Here is a 24,725-nt window from a genome sequence, read left to right on the forward strand (position 1 = left end):
GCCCTAAGCAGGGTAAACTCGTCATCCTCGTGTGCCAGGCTAAGCCTGATTCAGTTTAAGGTATTACACAGGGCGCATATGACTGGAGCACGGCTCAGTAAATTTTTTGGGGTGGAGGATAGGTGTGCGAGGTGCTCGAGAAGCCCAGCGAATCATACCCATATGTTTTGGTCATGCCCGGCACTACAGGGGTTTTGGATGGGGGTGACAAAGGTGCTTTCAAAAGTAGTGGGGGTCCGGGTCGAACCAAGCTGGGGTTGGCTATATTTGGGGTTGCACAAGAGCCGGGAGTGCAGGAGGCGAGAGAGGCCGATGTTTTGGCCTTTGCGTCCCTAGTAGCCCGGCGCAGGATATTGTTAATGTGGAAAGAAGCCAAGCCCCCGGGGGTGGAGACCTGGATAAATGACATGGCAGGGTTATAAAGCTAGAGCGGATTAAGTTCGTTCTAAGGGGGTCGGCTCAAGGGTTCACCAGGCGGTGGCAACCGTTCGTCGAATACCTCGCAGAAAGATAGATGGAATGGAAAAAAGAAGGCAGCAGCAGCAGCCCAGGATCGGGGGGTGGGGGGGGGGGGGGTGGAGGAGGAACCAGAAGGACTCTCAGGGTTGTTAATATATACTGTATAATATGTATAGGTCGTTGCGACAGATAATTATATATTGGACTGTTAAATTATATTTTTGGACAGTGTTACTTGTGATAAGGCAGTTGCCAATTAGGGTTAGTTTTCATTTTTGTTATTTATTATTTATTCATTTTTTGTTTATAAAATAGGTCATTGTTATTTGTGTTGTTATAATATTGTGTAAAGGATGCACAATGTACTGTGTTGGTTGACCAAAAATTTTCAATAAAATATTTATTTTAAAAAAAAACATCCCCCCGGGCAGAGGACGGGACCATGCGCTGCAGTGTCACAGCCGCATGCAGGGATGGTCCAGGTGGATGGTGGTACTGTGGCCATGGGTCAGACATAGTCCAACGATGTGGAGCCAGGAGCTCACCGCAGGGCGGGTTGTCATCATCCTCCATGGCCTGCAATAGACACGCGTCCACCCACAACTGTGTGAGCCCGGCTCATTGTGCCGCAGGTGGATCGGCAATGGCGGGGGGGGGTGGTGTGCATGCGGGTGGGGTGGGTGGGGTTGGGGAGGGGGGCGAGGGTGCTGGGTGGGTGGATGGGAGGGGGGGTGTGGGTGGTCGGCTGTTGCCATGGTGTGCGGTCTGTGGCCATACTACCCGATTCCCACGCCCATCTAGTCAGTGAAGCGGGCGGCTATCAGTCTGTCCCGTGCCCGCTGGGCCAGCCGGTAACGGTGGACAGCCACCCGCCTGTGTTTACCCCATCTGCCCTGACCATTACCCCCATCCCCCTCATCTGGGGAGGACTGCGCCTCTTCCTGCTGCTCCTCCACTCCGCCCTCCTCTGCCTGCGGCACATCGCCCCTCTGCTGGGCTATGTTGTGCAGGACGCAGCGCACCACAAGATGCGGCCGACCCTATCTGACCGATACTGGAGGGCGCCCCCAGAGAGGTCCAGGCACCTGAAAAGCATCTTCAGCACGCCAAAGCACCTCTCTATCACTCCCCTTGTCGCTACATGGGCATCATTGTAGCGGTTCTCCGCCTCATTGCGTGGTCTCCGTATAGGCGTCATCAGCCACGATCGCAATGGGTAGCCCCTGTCGCCCAGCAACCAGCCCCTCAGCCGGGGATGGCGTCCCTCGTACATGCCGGGGATGGATGACCGCGACAACACCTATGAGTCGTGTACACTGCCTGGGTAACGGGCGCAGACGTGCAGGATCATCTCATGCGGTGGTCGCAGGCCACCTGTATGTTCATCGAATAGGTCCCCTTCCTATTGGTGAACACGGCCCTGTTATCTGCAGGTGGCCGCACGGCGACGTGCATCCCATCAATCGCGCCCTGGACCATGGGGAACCCAGCCACGGCAGAGAAGCCCACGGCCCGGGCATCTTGGCTGGCCCGGTCCACAGGGAAGCGGATGTAGCGGTGCGCCATGGCATATAGGGCGTCTGTCACTGCCCGGATGCACCGACGCACCGATGTCTGCGATATGCCGGACAGGTCCCCACTCGGTGCCTGGAATGATCCCGTTGCATAAGAGTTCAGGACCACCGTAACCTTGACGGACACGGGGAGAGGGTGTCCCCCGCCAGTGCCACGCGGTGACAGGTGTGCCAGCAGGTGGCAGATGTGTGCCATGGTTTCCCGCCTCATCCAGAGTCTCCTCCTGCATTCCTGGTCCATGAGGTCCTGGTATGACTGCCGGGGCCGGTACACACTCGGGTGCCTCCGTTGCCGTGGGGCCGCGACGTCCTCCTCCCCCTCCTCGTCCTGTCGGTCAGGTGTCCCTCCAGCCTGGGCGGCTGCCGCCTGCCCCTCTGCGGCAGCCTGCGCCACCTCTCTGGCACGCTCCTCCTCCTCATCCAGGGCAACATAGACATGAGCGGCTGCCGCCACGGCGGCCAACATCGCTGGATGATCGGAAAACATGACGGCCTGGTGGGGGGGAGGGGAACGACGACATGTCATCATTGCCCATAATCCCCTCCTCCCCCCAGCCAGGTGGCATAGACCGCATGGGTCCAACTGTTGGAGGCTGGCACCCGGCCAGGTGGACCAACTCACTTGCCCTCGCATCCTCCTCCCCGGCACGGACCCCCCATCCCCCTCCCCGGCATGGACCCCCCCAACCTCCTCCCCGGCACGGACCCCCCATCCTCCTCCCCGGCACGGACCCCCCATCCCCCTCCCCGGCACGGACCCCCCCAACCTCTTCCCCGGCACGGACCCCAACCTCCTCCCCGGCACGGACCCCCCCAACCTCCTCCCCGGCACGGACCCCAACCTCCTCCCCGGCACGGGCCCCCCATCCCCCTCCCCGGCACGGACCCCCCATCCCCCTCCCCGGCATGGACCCCCCCCAACCTCCTCCCCGGCACGGACCCCAACCTCCTCCCCGGCACGGACCTGCCATCCCCCTCCCCAGCACGGACCCCCCCCAACCTCCTCCCCGGCACGGACCCCAACCTCCTCCCCGGCACGGACCCCCCCCAACCTCCTCCCCGGCACGGACCCCCCATCCCCCTCCCCGGCACGCACCCCAACCTCCTCCCCGGCACGGACCCCCCATCCCCCTCCCCAGCACGGACCCCCCCATCCCCCTCCCCGGCACGGACCCCCCATCCCCCTCCCCGGCACGGACCCCAACCTCCTCCCCGGCACGGACCCCCCATCCCCCTCCCTGGCACGGACCCCCCCAACCTCCTCCCCGGCACGGTCCCCCCATCCCCCTCCCCGGCACGGACCCCACCAACCTCCTCCCCGGCACGGACCCCAACCTCCTCCACGGCACGGACCCCCCATCCCCCTCCCCGGCACGGACCCCCCCAACCTCCTCCCCGGCACGGTCCCCCCCATCCCCCTCCCCGGCACGGACCCCACCAACCTCCTCCCCGGCACGGACCCCCCCATCCCCCTCCCCGGCACGGACCCCCCATCCCCCTCCCCGGCACGGACCCCCCCCAACCTCCTCCCCGGCACGGACCCCAACCTCCTCCCCGGCACGGACCCCCCATCCCCCTCCCCGGCACGGACCCCCCCCAACCTCCTCCCCGGCACGGACCCCCCTCCCGGCACTCCCCCGGAGCCCAGCCCGCTCTAACCACCCCCCCCCCCCCCCGCCGCACACACACACACACAACCCGAGACACACCTCTCCCCACACACTCAGACTGCGGCCACGCCATCGCCTGCCCAGAGCCAACCCCCCAATCCCAGAGCCAACCCCCCAGGCCTTCACTCACCTCCACTCTGGTCGGCGTGAACCTGGAGCACAGGGTCATGCCGATGAAAAGGAGGTTTGATTTACGTTGACGTGAATGGTCATCACGTCGACGGGACTTCGGCCCATCCGGAAGGGAGAATATCGGCAGGCCGAAAATCGGCTGCCTTGCGCAGACCCGTGCCATTCTCCGACGGCAGCGGCGCCATTAACGCCCCGCCAACTTTTCTCCCTTCAGAGACTTCGGCAACTGGCAGGGGCGGGATTCACGCCGGCCAACGACCATTCTCCGACCCTCTGGAGGGTCGGAGAATGACGCCCCTGATTCAGAAGAAAAATTACCACTGAGTCAAAGCTGGAGAATGCCAAAAGCAGCGCTACAATTATGGTAATGTATATCAGCGCAATTTTTAAAAGGAGATTACAACATATGATTCATATGGTAGTAGTAGATCCTCTGGTGAATTACGCACAAAAAACTGGATGAGAAGAACCTCTTTTGATAATTTCACTTGCTGAAGGAAGGGTTCTATCTGCTACCAAATGACGAATAACATTTTAACGTTCCCTCGGTGATAGCCCCCTCAATGGTGTTCACAGTCATAATGGCAGCAGCCTCAGCTTGCCTGACTACAAGCTGAAATTCCACTGCAGCACCCAGACCTTTGGTGCCTCCTGTTTGTGCTGTAATAGAAGCCGAGACGTCAGCCATCAGGTGCTGCATCATGGGTTGGGTCTACAAGTGAGCCCAACTTGGCATTGGGAAGGCAGGACTTATTGTGGGGGGGGGGGGGGGGGGGGCTGAAAGTCACCTGCCTCTCCTTGCTGCCGACCTCCCTCCTCCCCATTCCCACAACTTTCAGCAACCCCCTCACGGATCCTGGGATTCTGGTGGATGCATTGCCAGCAGCTGCCACCACTCCCGCTGGCATTGCCTACAATAGACGGGCAGCAGCTCCCAGGGAGTTTGACCCCAGGGAAGACCTGCCACAAACCACTTTTGTTTTATATTAATTTACAGGATTTGGGCATCATGACCAACATTTATTGCCCATCCCTAATTATGAATATGCCTAACTAAAAGGCTGATTGACAGGCCTTCCACAATGAAGGAATGTAATGCTCTCGCTGGCTCCCCAGCCAATGGGTACTCCATGTTGCTTGGATTAAGCACCACCCAGTGAGTGTGACACGATCTTTTTGGATGTTATGACCGTCATGGGAGTGTGTGCAGCCTTTGAGCTGTGGCTGTGAGGCCTGCAGTAGTGCTAAATGTGTGAGGGTTAGGCAAAGGTGTTAAATACGAGTCCTGAAGACTGACATTGTTGATAAGTGAATGATGTGGATGCGGGGCACTGAGCTAATGGTGTAGTTGGTTGAATGTGGCATTTAGGCTGGTTTAGCTCACTGGGCTAAATCGCTGGCTTTTAAAGCAGACCAAGGCAGGCCAGCAGCACGGTTCGATTCCTGTACCAGCCTCCCTGAACAGGTGACGGAATGTGGCGACTAGGGGCTTTTCACGTTAACTTCATTGAAGCCTACTCGTGACAATAAGCGATTTTCATTTCATTTCATTTTAAGGTGTATTCACTGACCTTAACCAATTGTATGAGGTAATTGAACTTTTTGTGGCACTGCAACCAGCTCCTCAGGGATTGACTCCTCGCATTGCTCACCAAAGGTATCTGCTCTCATTGTCTTCTGAGAGTTTACAAGAATGGTTTCAGAGATGGGAAACTTCAGCTATGGGGGACAGGTTGGAGAGATTGGAACTGTTCTCCTTGGAGAGGAGAAGGCGAACAGGAGATTTGATAGAGGTGTTCAAAATCTAAAAGCTAAAGAGAGTAGTTAGGGAGAAACTGTTCCCACTCGTAAAAGGATCAAGAATGAGAGGGCACAGATTTTAAAAAATAAATTTAGAGTACCCAATTCTTTTTTCCGATTAAGGGACAATTTAACGTGGCCAATTGACCTATCCTGCGCATCTTTTTTGGGTTGTGGGAGTGAGACCCAAGCGGACACGGAGAAAATGGGCAAACTCCACACGGTGGTCCGGGGTTGGCATCGAACCTGGGTCCTTGGTGCCGTGAGACAGCAGCGCTAACCACCATGCTGCCCTCGAGGACACAGATTTAAAGTAATTCACGAAAGAAGCAAATGTGATATGAGAAAAAACATTTTCACACAGCGAGTGGCTCAGGTCTGGAATGCACTGCCTGGAAGTGTGATGGAGGAAGGTTCAATCGAGGCATTCAGGAGGAGATAGTTTCCATCAAATATTCATACAATGGGCAAGGGTACGGGGAAAAGACAGGAGAATGGCACTAAGTCATAATGCTCATTTGGAGAGTTGATGCAGACACGTTAAGTCGAATGGCCTCCTTCGGCACCATAACAATTGGGTGACTCTGAGTTTGGCTGGAGGATGTCCCGTGGCTAATGCTGATCCCGCTTTCTCTACATCTCCTCCACAAAGGCCTCCATTGCATTTTTGGAAAACCTGGAACCCGCAGCATGCCATTCTTGTCTTTGTCAGGTCAGGATCAGGTGACTTTCAGCACTTCCTCCAGCCACAATGCATCTCTCTGTTAAGTGGTTTAGGTTAGCTTTAAGCAGTGTAGACTAGCTTTAACTGGTGCTAACCTCTCCCAATTCTGTGCCTCCTGCTGAAGCGTGTAGCCATTTAACAGCAAAATTGGTATGTGATGAGTAGGAAGCACCAAGTTAGTTGGAAGTAACAGGTTAATAATAATAATCTTTGTTATTGTCACAAGTAGACTTACATTAACACTGCAATGAAGTTACTGTGAAAAGCCCTAGTTACCACATTCCGGCGCCTGTTCGGGTTCACTGAGGGAGAATTCAGAACGTCCAATTCACTTAACAGCACGTCTTTCGGGACTTGTGGGAGAAAACTGGAGCACCCGGAGGAAACCCACGCAGACAACATGCAGACTCCGCATAGACAGGGACACAAGCCGGGAATCAAACCTGGGACCCAGCCGCTGTGAAGCAACTGTGCTAACCACTGTGCTACCATGCCACCCAATATCATATCAAAATTTATGGCCATTGTCATTTATGTGTCTTAATAATGTGTGCAAGGCTACACAGACCTTGTAGGGGCAGATGGAAGCAAATTAATTTTACATTGATGGAATAGAGTTTCAACGCTGCATAACTCATGATCTGGACGTTAGTAGTTTGGAAAGAGCAGATGGATTTGTGGGTATTAATTGTGGGTTTATGCGTTTTTATTGGCTTGGGTGTGTACTAACATCATCTTTCTTTCAGCATCTCCTTGAAAAAAGAGCCGGGTGTTATTTTAGTGAAAATGTGATGCTGAGTGGTTGCTGTGCCAATGAGAGATGTCTCATTTAAAAATCCATTTTTTTGGCCTATGATTTAGGGCCTAATTGATGATGTTTGAACTGCGTCTGGTGTAATCACTATTCTCGTCGTCCCACCTCTTGTTAGAATCAGGGTGGATGAGTGAACGACAACTGCGCCGGTTGTTACGGTCCACAGTGTCTTTTACCAGACAATCATAGGATTTACCAGTTCATGGAATCCCATTTTCCTGCTCTTTTTACGGCCTTCTGGAGTCCGTGGGTGTTTATATAGGTTGTTATAGACTACACTCCCTGTTCAGTTATTTAAAAAATCTTTTGTTGCAGTTCAGCCCCATGCTCTTGATCTGCAGGCATCCGGTGTGGAGAGGGGTGGTTCAGGCAGCGGACAATCAAGGGGGTTGTCCGACCCGACTGTTTGCCTGTCTACCTTCGCAGTCGAGTGTCCCTGGAGAGGTTTTTATACGCACCCTTGAGATTTCCGTGCCTTATACCATTAATCACATTTTGGTTTGATGTTTTAAATCTCATTTCTGATTCATTTTTTGTTTCAGGCAGTTTTCCTTTAAGGGATTGTCTCTTTAATTTGATCTATCAGTTCATTTGAGTTAGTTTACTCGTTTATTTATGTTGAACAAAATTGTTGGAGGCATTAAATGGGAGACCTGCATGTTTATCATTCAAGCACTCATAAGGAGAATTTTTGTGGTGTGGTATACATTGCCAGGACTGAAGATGTGAAATGCATTGGCTGACAGGAAGTGCCATGTATCAGGATGGTTCTCGGATGTAGCACTGTAGATCCTGGTGGAAAGGAGGTTGAATGTCCTCTACCCACAGTGGGAAAGGAGGCCACAGAGGCAAGTATTGCAGTGAATGTGGTGGGGGATTGATGAGAAGGTGACAGTGTGGAGCCCCACTCTAAATGCGGCAAAACATGTCACAAGCACACTTCTCAATCACTGCACCACCACCAACAATACAACCTCGACACGCTTCATCCGCTATGTAAATACATGTTAACATTCTCACACTCCATACGACCCGCATTTTTCACAAGCACCATTTACACACATCACAGCTCTTAATGTGAAACATTATATTGACACAAACATACCTGACGATACCCTCCCTCACACTTCCACTCTTTCTGTGCGATCGAACAGAAAGGGTGCCCCGATCTCTAAGTAAGCTTGAGGGTCCCCCCCCCCCACCCCCCCCCACACACACACATGGGTATTACCCCACATCCCCACAAGTGAGGACATCCCGCTATGTGGTCACTGAGGGGCCCCCTTTCCAGCCCTTTGCATGCCCCCTTTTACCCCCCCCCCCCCCTTTCAGGGACATCTACCCTTCATCCCCCCCCAACCTTTCGGAGGCCCCTACATGCCCGCCCTGCATCCCCCGCCGTTCATATGCCACCCCCTCTGTCCTCCTTTCATGGGCCTCCTTCAGGCTCTGACTTGTGGCCTTGATACTCTCGCTATACTCTGACCTACTCTGCTACTCTGGCCTACACATAAACAAGAAGTTCTCAAATAAGTCTCAGCAACAAGCAGTGCATTTTGGGTAATTATGACTCTGTGAACATGACTTCAACATGTGAATATATTGGACATTAATTTCTTTAAAGCAAAATTATAAAAAGAGTATGTAATATTTGTTCATGTTTAACAACTTAATATAACAGACTAGGGCAACATGAGACACATCATTCTCCATCTTCTCCCTTACTCACCAGAGGTGTTTGATTGTCTTACTTTTCTGAACTGCTTGTGCCAGCATTTTCCCTCCTTGAGTTGTTATCATGTTGTATCCAATGCTTTAAATAAACAAGAAGGCAATTAGTTTAACGTTTTCTCCTCTTCATCAACATGCCTTTCACTATCAAAGGGTCTCGCTGAATCTGAGATTGAAATATTATGGAATTCCTTAGGGATGCTCAGCTTCTATACATGTCATTGCATTGTAACAGGTTCCTTCAGTGCATTGGGAATCGTGCATCTTTACCACTCAAGATCTTTGGCTTGACTATCCCACGCATTCTCAGGCAGACATATCCCTACAGTTATGGCTCAAAATTGTCATCATAAGAAATTAAATACTTCAGGTTCACTGTTGGGTAAGTGTTTGAATTAACCCTTTCAAAGATTTTCTGCGAAGATACACACTTCTGAGATTGATTAATTCATTTTCAATAGAAGCGTTAATAGCTAAATCCTCATTATTTTCCCCAATGGGGATCAGCTAACAATGGTTAAGGGAGGCAGCGACTAAACAGAAATAGATGTCATGGTGGCTCTCAGGAATTCTTTCCATTGCTATGGTAGCTGCAGTGATGGAATATTTGAGCTAACAATTTGGATTAAAAGATTAGACCAGGGTAGGCGTTTTCCTCTGTCTTTATAGAAGGCCTTCTTGAAGAAAACAAGAAACCCTGTGTATTTCCAAATCATTCTACCCTCTGATTAACAGGCTTGGGTGTCAGGTTTGGGTGCCAGGTTAATGCAACGATGCACGATAAGGATGTTCCTAAGTTGTCTCTGCAGGAAGGTGGCGGTATAGTGGTCTTGTCAGTGGACTAGTAGTCTTGCGACCCAGGGTAATGCTCTGGGGACCCGGGTTCAAATCCGGGGAAATTTGGAATAATTAAATCCGGTGATGACCACACGGGGCTGGTTTAGCACAGTGGGCTAAACAGCTGGCTTGTAATGCAGAACAATGTCAGCAGCGCGGGTTCAATTCCCGTACCAGCCTTCCCGAATGTGGTGCCGGAATGTGGCGACTAGGGGTTTTTCACAGTAACTTCATTGAAGCCTACTTGTGACAATAAGCGATTATTAGTATTATTATAAAAACTTTGCCGCTTGTCGTAAAAACCCATCTGGTTCACTAATGTCCTTTTGGGGAAGGAAAGCTGCTGTCCTCACCTGGCCTATCCTACCCGTGACTCCAGACCCACAGCAATGTGGTCGACTCATAAACGATCTCTGAATTAGAGATGGGCAATAAATGCTGGCCTAGCCAACAACACACATATCCCATGAACAAATTTTTTTTAAACCTTGTCAGCCTGAAATGGAGCTCAACAGTTGATGAAGGACAAATCAGCCACTACAAAAAGAGTTGAGGGGATTGTCACAAACACTGTTTGATTAAACAACGGTAATGCCCACAACAGGCCCATGAAAACCCCACTGTAAAATTATTTGTCAGCAATGATGATAAGCAATCATTTAAAAGTGGCTCCTTTCATTCAGGGATTCAGCTACATGCAAATCTCCTTGGAAGCAATGGCATTCTTTCCACACTTAACTTTGTTTCTGTTTTCATTCGTGTGAGATTCCAATCTTACCAGGTCATCACTAGGTGGAGCTGCAGAGCAGAAAGCAGATACTTCCTGGTGGTGCATAAACTGGAAGGGCAAGTTTATCTTGGACAAGTTGAAGCGTCTGTTTGAAAAGTTATTTTGCGTATGCCTTTCACTAGTCTATGAGAAACCTGATGCTCAGCAATTTGTGAGTATAAGGAGGGAGTACAAGCCTGATGTATTTTGGTGACCCACCCACACCTGCCTCAATTCTTTCTGTTTGCTCAACAGTATCTACTTGTAAGACACTTTACCAATGAAAACAGGCTGCCCATACAACCCCACCTTCAACTAGGTGAATGATGTAAGTCCAGAGTGATATCTGAAACTATGCATGAATTCTTAAGTTTGCTTACGTCAATTTGATGAGACTTGGACATTCATCAATCAGTGTTGAAACATACTGGGCACCAACGTCAGTAATCTGATTTTTGTATAAGCTGGAAACCAAATACGAATAAAGAAAGATCACATTGTGGTAACACTTGAAAACGGGCTAAGAAAATAATGCAATAATGTAACAAGACCACCTGAAGAAGTGATCATTCCAAGCCCTCTAACTATAGAAAGAGCAATCTATCCCGTTAACCTCCACTAATCCTCCAATTGTGGCTTAGCATCCGTAGAATCCCTACAGTGCAGAAGGAGGCCATTCAACCCATCGAGTCTGCACCGACCCTCCAAAAGAGCACCCTACCTCAGCCCACTCCCCCGCCCCATCCCCGCAACCTCACCCAGCCTGCAGACCTTTGGACACTAAGGGGAAATTTAACATGGCCAATCCACCTACCCGGCACATTTTTGGACTATGGGAGGAAACCGGAGCACACGGAGAAAGCCCACGCCGATTTTGGGAGAACGTGCAAACTCCGCACAGGCAATTCTCATTTTCTTCATCCTACCTTCATCTTCCTTCAGCCATTCAGATGCTAAACTCAGAAATTACTTCCCTAAAGCTTCCCCCTCACTTTCTTCCTTTAAGCCATTCCATAAAAAGCTTACTTTTTTGAATAAGCTTTTGGTCATCTATCCTGATGTCTCCTTATGAGCGTCAGTGTCAAATTTTGGTCTGATGATTGTCATTACAGCACCAAATGAGGTTGCTCAAGCTATTGAGTGAATGCAAACTCTCTATAAAGCAATCCAGTCAGTTCCATTGCCCTCCTTATTCCAATGGCCCTGCGGGTGGATTCCCCTCAAGTGCCCATCCAATTTCCCTTTTGACATCATCCATCATCTCAACCTCTGCTATTCTAGTAGTTGGCGAGTACCCTCATTACCACTTGCTGTTCAAGTCACTATATATAATTTATTGTTTTTAATTACATGGGGACTGTTTTGTTTGGGCTACATTCCATTGTGTTTCATGTTACATCGAGTTCGCAGCTGAAAGCAGATCTTCTAGTGTACGCAGAATTGCAGGCTTTGTGTAGCCTTTCACATCCCAATAGGACTATTGTGGGGGGCACGATGGCACAGTGGCTAGCACTGCTGCCTCACGGCGCCGATGACCCGGGTTCAATCCCGGCCCCGAGTCACTGTCTGTGTGGAGATTGTGCATTCTCCCCATGTCTGCTTGGGTCTCACCCCCACAATACAAAGATGTGTAGGGTAGGCCATGCTAAATTGCCCCTTAATTGGGACAAAAAATAATTGGGTACTTTGAATTTATTTTTTTAAAATAGGGCTATTGTGTTCGAATAATGGTCAACTCTAATCTAACAAAGGTTCAGCTGAAAACGTCAGAATTATCTCATGCCTGAGTATTAACAGCAAAACGGAGGCAAACAGCCCTCAAAAGCAAAGCCCGGGTTAATTCAAATAGCTCTTAGAGATGAAGACATTAATTAATTTTAGTTAAGTAAATTATTCTTTCCTGTGAAGTCTGTTAAAGAAAAATGTCTTTGTGTCCAGAGAAGAGGGGCGGGATTCTGTGATCCTGAGGCTAGGTGTTGACGCCGTCGGGGGGCCAGAACGGCACTGGAGCGGTTCACACTGCTCCAGCTGCTGATCCCTGTGTGAACTGGGCGAGGCGGGATCCGCGCATGCGCAGTGGCACTGGCGCCAATGCGCACATGCACAGTGGCACCAGCGCCAACGCGCGCATGCGCAGTGGCTTCCTTCAACGCGCTGGCCCCGACGCAACATGGTGCAGGACTACAGGGACCGGCGCAGATGAAAGGAGGCCCCCAGCCAGAGAGGCCAGCCTGCTGATCAGTGGACCCTGATCGCCGGCCAGGTCACATCGGAGGCCCCCCCTCAGGGTCGGATCCCCCTCCCCCCCACAGGCCGCCCCCGACCCTTCCACACCGAGTTCCCGCTTGCTGAGAGGAGGTGTGGACGGCGCCGGCAGGACTCTGCATTTTTACGGCGGGCCGCCAACCATGCCGGCGGCAATGGCGCCGATTCTCCACTCTGCGGAGAATCGCGTGCCGGCGTGGCGCAATTTGTGCCAGTCGCGGGGATTCTCCGGCCCGGTCCCAGGCTGAGAGAATCCCACCCGAGGTGTCAGGAACTGGAATGCAAAACAATGATCCACCATTTTGAAGCATGAAAGACACTTCTGTTAGAAATGCAAACCATTGTAAAAATACATTTATTGCAAATATATTGTAAAGAACATAAGTTGTGTCTAAGTGCTATCACCACAACCAGAATTGTTCACAGCTACAATTCTTCCCAAATTTGAAATAGGTTTTTAGAAATGTTTTTATTATGGCAGTACTTGTTTCATGGTGATTAAACAGGCAGAACTTGTCATTTCTGCATTATTCTAATAGAAATATCCATCGATTTAAAAGTTTGTCTTCATGTTTAAATTTCCTCGTACCAGGCAGCCTCACACTGAATCTGAATGCTACCTGCTCCAAAATCGCTGTATCAATCTATAGTGTGGAGTCCAATATTGAACAGACAACTCTAACCGTGCTCTTTGTAAGGTTTCACGTGGAGTAATCATTGTCTATTGGCTTTTATATTTTATCCCTCTTATGATAAAATCTAAAATTCAATAATTCCAGCTTCATCAACGTATAGCTGGTCCCCCAATCCTTCTGGTCTTCCACAATGCCTAACCTACTTTCATTTAAAGCATAATTACCACTTTAACAAAAAAAGCACTACCACATTTTTTTTGTTTATTCATTCATGGGACACAGACATCGCTGGCAAGCATTTATTACCCATCCCTGATTGCCTCTTCAACTGATTGGCATGCCGCACCATTCCAGAGGGTGGTTAAGAGCCAGCCTCATTGCTCCGGGTCTGGAGTCACACTGGGCCAGGCCAGGCAAGGGCAGCAGGTTTCCTTCTCTCCAGGTATTTAAGTGACCAATGAACCAGATGAGTTTTTATGACAATCAATTCATGCCCACCATCCCGGCAATTCCAGATTATTAGTTGAATTGGAATTTCACCAGTTGCCATGGTGGGATTTGAATCCTTGCCCCCAGAACTTTACCTTGGAGCCCCTGGGTTACAAGTCTGGTGATCTTACCACTATGCCGTGGTCACCCATTACTGAAATGGAATTCCACCCAGCATCTTTAGACAAATCCCTCATTTAGTCAATGTCCCCTTACACTTCAGAAGAATTGTTTTTCCTCCTACTTTGGCATCATCTGTTAATTTCAAAACCATTCCCTACTGGTTTCCATCTAAATCATTGATGACATGTGAATAGAAATCTAGATATGACGCAGCTAACTATCTACATCAGGCATTTTCAAAGCGGGGATTGCAACCTGTGGGTGGTCGCAGGCAGATGTAAAAAGGGTCACGGGTAGCTTTTGTGACGAGCGATAGCAGAGAATGCATGGCCCTGGAGCAAGAAGCAGAGTGGGCTGGCAGGCTGGCAGACATCCCAACAGTAGGCCGGACGGTTAGTTGTAGTTTGGAGCCATCGCACGGACAAGATTGAAACCGATTAAAGAGACATCTGATCGTCTCCAACCAATCCGATTCTTAACTGAACTGAAGTCCTTCAATCAACTAACCTTAAATTGAGTAGCTTTGCAGGATCACCCACAAAGAGACTCACTCCCCATTTCTGTAGAGAAGCTAGCACGGACCCACCACCCTGCAAGCTCTCCACATACATACATTCCCTCTCGGTCCTCTCTTTGGAAGGAGCCTTTGGTAAGCCAAACGGCAGGTTGGAGAGCTTACTCATCCATTTCAAATGTGTTGCGGGACAATAACGTTTGAAGAAAACCATATTCGTTCTTCCTCTCTGGGTGCCGAACCTCATCCCCAGTCAAATTCACTGCATTTACCATATTAAATCTGGCACAGAACAATTACACTCGGACTCTTTCACAACAGCTACCAAAGGAAAATCCTTCAAACTTTACGGAAACTCACTGCCTTTGTCTATTCACAAAAAAAAACTTACATTGTTATGTGAAAAAATGATTGATAACAGATCTAAAAGCAGCCTTCTCGAGTTTAAACCTGTATCCCTTCATCCTACTCCCACTGTTTAATTTACAGTAACATTTTGGATTCAATTTTTCCAAATGATTTATTAGCATAATTTGTCTTCTTCTGCAAGATTATCTTTAAGAATAAGAACTATTAAGCCTGAAATTCTGTCGTCTTTCTACTGTGTTAATAGTTACTCAGTGTGTAATGCACTTGTCTCTCTATTAGACAGACGGTTGTGGGTTCACCTCCACATCTAGGCTAACAGCACAGGGCTAAATCGCTGGCTTTGAAAGCAGACCAAGGCAGGCCAGCAGCATGGTTCAATTCCCGTAACAGCCACCCCGAACAGGCGCCAGAATGTGGCGACTAGGGACTTTTCACAGTAACTTCATCGAAGCCTACTTGTGACAATAAGCGATTTTCATTTCACTGCAGGGGTGCTGCCCTGTTAGAAATGCTGTTTTCCAGATATCATGTTAAAGGAAGGCTCTGTCTCTTATGTGGATGTAAAAGATTCCACGGGACTATATTGAATAAGAGCAGGGAGTCTGATGTCCTAACTAACATTTATCCCTCAATCAACCTCACACAAAAGAACAGCTTATCTGGTCTTTATCACATTGCTGTTTGTGGGAGCTTGCTGTGCATAAATTGGCACTACAGAAGTGACTGTACTTCATTGGCAAACTACTTTGTACTCATTGTTGTGAAGGTGCTAGCAAATTGCAAATTTAGTTTTTTTTTCCCATAATTCAAACATTGACATCAACCTCAGTCCTCTCCTCTGCTCTTTGACTATCTCTTTACCTTCATTGAGTCATAGAGCTTTACAGCACAGAAAGAGGCCCTTTGGCCATCCTGTCTTGCTGACCATCTGTCACATTAAAGGATTTTAAAATATAAATTTACAGAACCCAATTTTTTTTTTTCCAATTAAGGGCAATTAACATGGCCAATCCACCTACCCTGCGCATCTTGGGGTTGTAGAGGTGAGACCCACGCAGACATGGGGAGAATGTGCAAACTCCACACAGACAGTGACCCGGGGCCGGGATCGAACTCGGGGCCTCAGCGCCGTAGGCAGCAGTGCTAACCATTGCGCCACCGTGCTGCCCTCACAATGAAGGTTAAGTGAACGTGCCGTGGGTACTGAAGGTGGGCAGTTGACAAAAATGGGTCCCGGGAAAAAAAGTTTGAAAATCATTGATCATATGCATCAATATGTGCACTATACAATGATATAACTTTTACTGAAACATTTACTGTACATAAACACCTTTCACAAGTTATCCATCTGTCACTTCATTTCCTAAGACTCCAGGGAAGAATAGAGCTTGAAATATATTTTAATCTTGCTAACTTACCCGAGAGATTGAATAATTTTGTACTTTCTAAGTTCTTCAGCTAGCACTTGAACTCCATCGTCTGTGATTTGGTTTGCATTCAACCTGAATAAAGTCGCAATAGGAGATATTAGGATGACCGAGGTAAACTGGACATAAAAGATCTCATGGCACAATTTTGAAGAAGGTAAGGGAAGCTGCCCTTGTATCTTTATTCCTCAGCTAACATCAAAACAGGTTACCTGCTCATTAATCTCACTGCTGTTTCCAACCTTGCTGTGTGCAAATTGATTGCTGTGTTTCCGACATTACATCAGCGATTACACTTCTAAAGAACCTCTTTGGCTGAAAAATAATCTGGCACATCCTGAGGTTCTGAAGGTGCTATATAAATGCAGTTTTACTGGAGCTAGAACATAGAACATAGAACATAGAACATTACAGTGCAGTACAGGCCCTTCGGCCCTCGATGTACAGCATCGAGGGCAGTACAGGCCCTTCGGCGCCAACCTGTGGAACCAATCTAAAGCCCATCTACACTATTCCCTTATCGTCCATATGTCTATCCAATGACCATTTAAATGCCCTTAATGTTGGCGAGTCCACTACTGTTGCAGGCAGGGCATTCCACGCCCTTACTACTCTCTGTGTAAAGAACCTACCTCTGACATCTGTCCTATATCTATCTTCCCTCAATTTAAAGCTATGTCCCCTCGTGCTAGCCATCACCATCCGAGGAAAAAGGCCCTCACTGTCCACCCTATCTAATCCTCTGATCATCTTGTATGCCTCAATTAAGTCACCTCTTAACCTTCTTCTCTCTAACAAAAACAGCCTTAAGTCCCTCAGCCTTTCCTCATAAGATTTTCCCTCCATATCAGGCAACATCCTGGTAAATCTCCACTGCACCCTTTCCAATGCTTCCACATCCTTCCTATAATGCGGCGACCAGAACTGCACGCAATACTCCAAATGCGACCGCACCAGAGTTTTGTACAGCTGCAACATGACCTCATGGCTCCGAAACTCAATCCCTCTACCAATAAAAGCTAACGCACTGTACGCTTTCTTAACAACCCTTTCAACCTGGGTGGCAACTTTCAGGGATCTATGTACATGGACACTGAGATCTCTCTGCTCATCCACACTACCAAGAATCTTACCATTAGCCCAGTACTCTGTATTCCTGTTGCTCCTTCCAAAATGAATCACCTCACACTTTTCTGCATTAAACTCCATTTGCCACCTCTCGGCCCAGCTCTGCAGCTTATCTATGTCCCTCTGTAACCTGCAGCATCCTTCCGCACTGTCCGCAACTCCACCGACTTTAGTGTCATCTGCAAATTTACTCACCCATCCTTCTACGCCCTCCTCCAGGTCATTTATAAAAATGACAAACAGCAGTGGCCCCAAAACAGATCCTTGTGGTACACCACTAGTAACTGAACTCCAGGCTGAACATTTCCCATCAACCACCACCCTATGTCTTCTTACAGCTAGCCAATTTCTGATCCAAACTGCTAAATCACCCTGAATCCCATGCCTCCGTATTTTCTGCAATAGCCTACCATGGGGAACCTTATCAAACGCTTTACTGAAATCCATATACACCGCATCAACTGCTTTAACCTCGTCCACCTGTTTGGTCACCTTCTCAAAGAACTCAATAAGGTTTGTGAGGCATGTTGACCATGTTGACTTTCCCTAATCAAATTATTCCTTTCTAGATGATTATAAATCCTATCTTTTATAAACCTTTCCAAGCACGCAACAGAAGTAAGGCTCACTGGTGTATAGTTACCGGGGCTGTCTCTACTCCCCTTCTTGAACAAAGGGATATTTGCTATCCTCCAGTCTTCTGGCACTATTCCTGTAGACAATGACGACATAAAGATCAAAGGCTCAGCAATCTCCTCCCTAGCTTCCCAGAGAATCCTAGGATAAATCCCATCCGGCCCAGGGGACTTATCTATTTTCACACTTTCCAGAATTGCTAACACCTCCTCCTTATGAACCTCAAGCTAAAATGACTAATCTGATCATTTGAGGATATGGCCGCCAGATTGTGAAGAAATTTCTGTTCACCAAATAAAGCTGGGTCTGCCAAAGACAGGTTTACATTAAACACAGAATTCAACCAGAGCCAATCATTAATCCCTCCAGTGAAGAAGGAGGCCATTTGGACCATCGAGTCTGCACCGTCCCTTTAAAAGAGCACTCTACTAGGTCCACTCCCCCACCCACCAGCCCTATCCCCGTAACCCCATAACCTAACCTGCCGTTAAGCAGAAATGTAACATGGCCCCCACCTAACCTGCGCATTTTTGGACAGTGGGAGGAAACCAGAGCTTCCACAGGAAACCCACACAGACACGGGGAGAACGTACAAACCGCACACAGACAAGGCTGGAATCGAACCTGGGTCCCTCACACTGTGAAGCAGAAGTGCTAACCACTGTGCCACCATTCCAGAAAGCTTTATGAATATGTTTGACTGTTCAGCCTCTTTCTGCTGAAAACTCACCCACTTGGGGCCTGCTTGATGCAATTTTCAAGTGATTTTCAAATAGGTAGCTACCCTCATCTAAAGCAGTGTAAGGTTTTCGGGCAATTCGGCTTTTTGGACTGCCCAAGAATAAAACCCAGAGACTGTAAACTGACTTTTCAGCCAAGAGAACGTAACCAGATTTCCCAGCAGGCTTGGTCCGCTGAGCTGAGTAGGGGCATAGGTATTTACAAACCCCCCCCTAGGAGCTACAAGGAAGAAGGAGCCAGACAACGAGATAAGATTAACACACAGACAAAGGGGCACGGGAATACACAGGGGGCCTGCCTGCAAGCAGGACAATGGGATGGTCATAGCCCCATGCAGATGTAAATGACCTGGCCTCCACCAGAGCAGAATCCAATTAACACCCCATCAACATAGCAAGGTGAGAATAGCAGCCATCTCCGGAGCAGCTGGAAGACCTTTTGAAAATCTTCACAAGAGAGCCTAACCTTGTTATCCTAAAAGGCAGACTGTCTGGGTTCAGTATATTGCGCTGGAAAAGCCCCTTGAAGATAAGCGGTAGAAAAAACCAAGTTGGAGGCGGACCTGGGGGAGGTACTCCAATCTTGACAGAAGCCACCGGCAGAAACTCACTGGGAGGAGGGGGCGGAGTCGGCGCCAAATTCAAATCGCGAGCGGTAGAAAAAAACCAAGTTGGAGGCGGACCTGGGGGAGGTACTCCAATCTTGACAGAATCGCGGCAGGTCTGCCTGGCTGGAAGGAGCGGACCTGCGAGGAATACCCGGAAGCAAACAGCTCTGACCGGCTCAAAGGGGGCGGGACCAGCGGGAACTTTAAACTTGGACTGATACAACGCAAAGGAGGAGGAAAACCCGGAAGTCGACAGCTCTGACCGGCTCAAAGGGGGCGGGACCAGCGGGAACTTTAAACCTTACCAATTCAATGCAAAAGGGGCTGGCCGAACACAGGAAAGGGCCAGGTAAAACAATATAAAAGGGGGCTGTGTTTCGATTGAGGGTCTCTTGGCTCGACCTCTCCACCTTTGACTTGACCTCTGCAGCCTGTGACTGTAAGTACCCTGCAGCAGCTTGCGAAACTCCCTTGACTTTGATAGTGGTTGAGGCTTTGGGGAAGGGGACTTGATTTGTGTTCTATGTCATTGCTAAAACTGTGTAACAATAAGATTTTTCGTTGTGTCCGTTATAGTACTTTCTGAATAGACTTAGTTTGTGTTAGAGTTTAAGATTTTATTATAATTTCTTCTGTTTGATGATTTTGACCTGGGTTTTGCAATAAACCTTGATTTGCTGATAATTGGAGTCGTTTAAATTCTTCAATCTCTCACCAGCGATCTCTGACCAAGTCACTGTTAAGATATTCCTCACCTTAATTCCGGGGTCGAGAATCTAGGGTCATCTTGAGCGATTCACTCAGGACAGGCTGCTGGTTAGGTAATAAACAGCAGTGTCCTATTCTCTCTCTTGGGAAAGCTACTCCAGCGAAGTAGGAACCGGGTGGGTGTTGCACCACCGGCAAGAGAGAGAATCACCTGGGCATTGGTGGGGGTCTGGATATCTGTGTGATATAAGCCTCAGGCTTCCGGTTAGGGATAAACGGCAGGCTTGATTCAGTGCTCTCTCCCGTGGAGGTGTCCCAGTGCGGCATCCCCTGGCCTCTGAAGTTTCAGTGCCAACTGGAGAGAGACACACACAGATACTCAAACCCCAGATATCGGCCCAGTAGTGGAGTAGCAGAGATGGCACCCTCTACAGCAGACAAAGACCTATTTGACTTTGCATATCAGTGTCAGATAGGACGTGCTTGCAATACCAGTTGGTGGAACATGTGATGCCCATATTTCCCCCATTGGTACTCGGGCTTTTGGTGGCGGGTCCCTGAAGGATTCGATGGAGGCCATTCACAAAATGGCCAATAAATATTTTTCCGTGTAATTTTGTTGGGCCCAGGGGTTACATTGGTAGCTGGAGTTAATATCTACAGAATATCTGACCTGCATATCTGAAGTGGTACAAAATCAAAACTGGCCTACTTTGATGGGACAGATCCTTACATCAGAAAGAGCTTAAATCTTTAAAAGAATAATTTTTAGGATGTAGTTATCGCAGGTCTGGCTGCATTTATGGCCTATCACAAGTTATCTACAACTGACTAGTTTGCTGCTCCACTCTAGAAAGCAGTTAGGAGTCAATCATGTTGGTGTGGGATTGGAGTCAGACACAGACTTCACTGGGAAAGAATGACGTTAATCAATCAGTTTTTTTTAACAATAATCCAATTGTGTCATAACTTTTACTGAGAAACAAGTTTTCATTTTTGTTTCCATTTATTTTTACGCTAAATCGAATTCTCTAACTGCCACAATGAGTTTTTAATTCACATTCTCTAGAGTGTTAATCTAGGTCTATGGATTAATAGTAGTGTAAAATGGCCAGTCCGCGACTGGACCCCATTCTGAACTCCAGGCACAATTAACTATTGATTAAATCAATTCAGTGATTGATCCCCTGTATGTCCGGTTAAATAAATCCACCTGCAGTGAAGAAGGAGGCTATTCAGCTCATTGGGTCTGCACCGACCCTCTGAAAGACCACCCTACCCAGGCTCACTCCACTGCCATATCTCTATAACCTGTAACCCCATCTACCCGTTGGACATTAAGGGGCAATGTATCATGGCCAGTCCATCTAATCTGCACATGTTGGACTGTGGGAGGGAATCAGATCACCAAGTGGAAACAGACACGAAGAGAATGGACTAACTCCACACAGTCATCGAAGGTTGGAATTGAACCCGGGTTCCTGGCGCTGTGAGGCAACAGTGCTCACCACTGTGACACCATGCCATCCCTGGTTAGCGTTCTAACGTCTAGGGAGAACTGAAAACGAGCAATGACGTTCCCCTTCTTCCAAATGTACATGAATGCACCCACACATAGGTAAGCACACACAGGTGGACGCACAGAAAGGATAGGAGATAAGAGTTTAGTGTGTTTATAAATCTTACCGAATAATGCGAAGCTTACTGAAACAAGGAATTAGTTCTTTCACTCCATAGTCATTGATGTTGTTATTGTCTAGTTCAAGTGCAATTGTTCCATGAAGATCACGTAAAATAAATGTGATTGCACTGCAGTCAGCTGAGTAGACATTGCAATAGGTGAAATTTATACAATCTTTACAAATTCCCTTGGCAGCAAGTCTGGCTATTTCTTTGCTCTGCGCTTCAAATATACACTTCAAGAGCCACTTGAAGCGTGGAACAGCACACATCTGGTAGAAATCACTGATCATGTATGTTTTCACACAGCCAACAAGGTAGGACTTCAATGCCAATCTCTTCTTTTGGACATTTGTTTGGCAAGTCAAGTGATTCAGCAAGTCCAACTTAGTTTTGGAAAGCAAACCAGCAAGGAAGAAGACAGTGAGCTGAAAATTTTCTCTGTGCTGGAGCAAGTATTCTTTAGAGGTCCTCTTCGAGCATTGGTATGGGATTAAAGGGGTAAGCATGTGTCGCAGCTTTCCACAGGGAACACGTTCAGTGAAAAACTTAATGAGTTCCTTCGCACTAATTTGCTCATCCACAACCAAGGAAAAGGCAGCAAAAAATGACTGCAGGGTCAAGTGAAGGAACTCATAAGTTGATTGGTTCCCACATCCGTCGTAATGGCCTGTATTCTTGACAAAGCCAAATTGTAAATCCTCCTCTGAGATGTCAGCCGCTGTGATTTGCTCCTGACCAAAGGTGAAGTTGCTGTTTTCAATCCCCTCTTTTGCCAATTTGCCCAATCTCAGTAATGTATCCCTCTTGGCTTTGAATGTTTCATTTTGACTTTTGTTTCCTTTGTTCAATCCTGCTTTGGACGAACGGTTTAGGAAAACCTCTACCATCAACAGGTAGATGTCAGTCAATGTAACGTAGCCCAACAACTGCTGAGAGCTACATGTGGCCTGAAAGTGTTCATAACATTTAAATATAATCCAACAAAACAACGGCACTGAGCACAGACTGCAAAGGTGAGGGTTCGCCTCCAGCTGGGTCAAAACTGAGGTTTGATGTGGTTTGTTTTTGAAGAACTTATTTAAATACTGCAATAATTGGTCCTTGGAAAAGCCTTTCAGTGCCACTCTCTTTCTTACCATTCTCAATGGTAGCTCGGTGCCAGTTCTTCCTGTCAATAATTTTCTTGAGTATTTCAATAAATTTCCATGAAGAAGGTTCATCAACAGAGCCACAGGATGTGTGAGTTCAAAGGGCGAGGAGATGTCAGGGATGTCACTGAGGTCACAGTCAACGTTGATTTCATCAAACCCGTCCAGTGTGAAGAGGACAGAAGCTGGGTGTTGTCGGATGTAGCTGAATATCTCATCAGCATCTTTGTCAGGGTAACAGTTATATTTGAACAGTAGATCTCTGAGAGAGATCTTATCTTCCTCCTTAAAGCTATTGAAAATTCGACATCTGAATTTGAAAAAGAATTTCACATCAGCACAGAGCTCCCCTTTGGACCACAAGTTCTGAAGTCTCTGGAGCAGTATGGTCTTACCAACCCCAGCATCACCAGTTACAAAGACTGTTTCTGCATCTTCATTGATGACTCCAGTGTCACTGAACAAATCCTCCAAGTGGGAAATGCTTCCTTTAGTTTCATTCACAGCATTGATTAATTCCATAAGAGACTCAGTGTAAGTATCATCCAGCAAGGTGTCTTCTTTCTGGACGTACAAAGTGACAAATTTTGTTTCTCTCCTTAGTTGACATCTAAGTTTTTCGGAATACTGACAAACTTAATGCAGAAATCAGAAGTTTGAAATAAATTTTCATAATCATAACAGAATATATGTTCTTTATTTATACAGTTAGCCCATACTTGGAATATTGCCACAATTCTTGTCGCCACATTATCAGAAGGATGTGGAGGCTTTGGAGAGGGTGCAGAAGAGATTTACCAGGATGTTACCTGGTCAAGAGGGTATTAGCTATGAGGGGAGGTTGAATAAATTCGGTTCGTTCTCACTGGAACGATGGAGGTTGAGGGGCGATCTGATAGAAGTCTACAAAATGATGAGGGGCATGGACAGAATGGGCAGTCAGAAGCTTTTTCCCAGAGTGGAAGAGTCAATTACCAGTGAATGTAGTTTGAAGATGCGAGGGGAAAAGTTTAGAGGAGATGTGCAAGGGAAGTTTTTTACACAGAGGCTGGTGAGTACCTGGAACCCGCTGCTGGCGGAGTTGGTGGAAGCAGGGACGATCCTGATGTTTAGGAGGCATCTTGAAAATATATGAATAAGATGTGAATAGAGGGATACGGACCCTGGAAGTACAGAAGGTTTTAGTTTAGTCAGGCATCATGATCGGCGCAGGCTTGGAGGGCCGAAGGGCCTGTTCCTGTGCTGTACTGTTCTATGTTCTATACTTTATTGTGTAATTTAAGTCCCTTACTTCTGTCATAATTCCTCCCTCAAATAATGAGAATGTTAGGCCAGTGATGTGCTGTTTTCTTTGCTGGCATATATTTAGGTTTCATTAACAACATAGTGACTTACCAGCATCTGTGAGTAATACTGATTTTCTCACTAAATGCTCGGGCGGCTGGTACTGAATGGCTTTTATCCAATCTTGCATTTCTGGATAAGCTTCCTTAGCCTTGTACATCACATGTACAAAGTACTCAGCAGCTTCATGTCCTTTGCTGTGTATTATGTCAAGGATTTCACGCACCTAAGAAAAGTGTATCGACAAACTTAGTGTTACAGACATGAAAGTTTCAAGATGGTATATAATGTGTTGGTTAAGGGTTCCCAAAATTGCCCTGAATCTCAGCTATTCACATGCTGCCCCCACACAAGGCTCCGTTTGCATTCCTGCTGATCTACACTGCGTCACCAACACA

At 47.9% G+C, this 24,725-nt stretch overlaps 1 protein-coding gene across 1 annotated transcript in view; it reads right to left on the reverse strand.

Moving 5' to 3' along the window:
- LOC140425497 (nucleotide-binding oligomerization domain-containing protein 1-like) overlaps positions 1 to 24,502 on the reverse strand; it is a 47,082-nt gene extending 22,580 nt beyond the window's left edge. Inside the window, exons 1-5 of the mRNA XM_072509825.1 lie at positions 24,379 to 24,502; positions 21,839 to 23,618; positions 16,324 to 16,407; positions 10,891 to 10,974; positions 8,903 to 8,986 (exon numbers count right to left, since the gene is read on the reverse strand). Of these exons, the coding sequence (XP_072365926.1) occupies positions 8,903 to 8,986; positions 10,891 to 10,974; positions 16,324 to 16,407; positions 21,839 to 23,618; positions 24,379 to 24,487 (2,141 nt within the window). The 5' untranslated portion in view covers positions 24,488 to 24,502. The remainder of the gene's footprint in view (positions 1 to 8,902; positions 8,987 to 10,890; positions 10,975 to 16,323; positions 16,408 to 21,838; positions 23,619 to 24,378) is intronic.
- Between the last annotated feature and the right edge of the window lie 223 nt (positions 24,503 to 24,725).

This window comes from Scyliorhinus torazame, chromosome 6 (assembly GCF_047496885.1).
Source record: "Scyliorhinus torazame isolate Kashiwa2021f chromosome 6, sScyTor2.1, whole genome shotgun sequence".
NCBI classification, from domain to species: domain Eukaryota; kingdom Metazoa; phylum Chordata; class Chondrichthyes; order Carcharhiniformes; family Scyliorhinidae; genus Scyliorhinus; species Scyliorhinus torazame.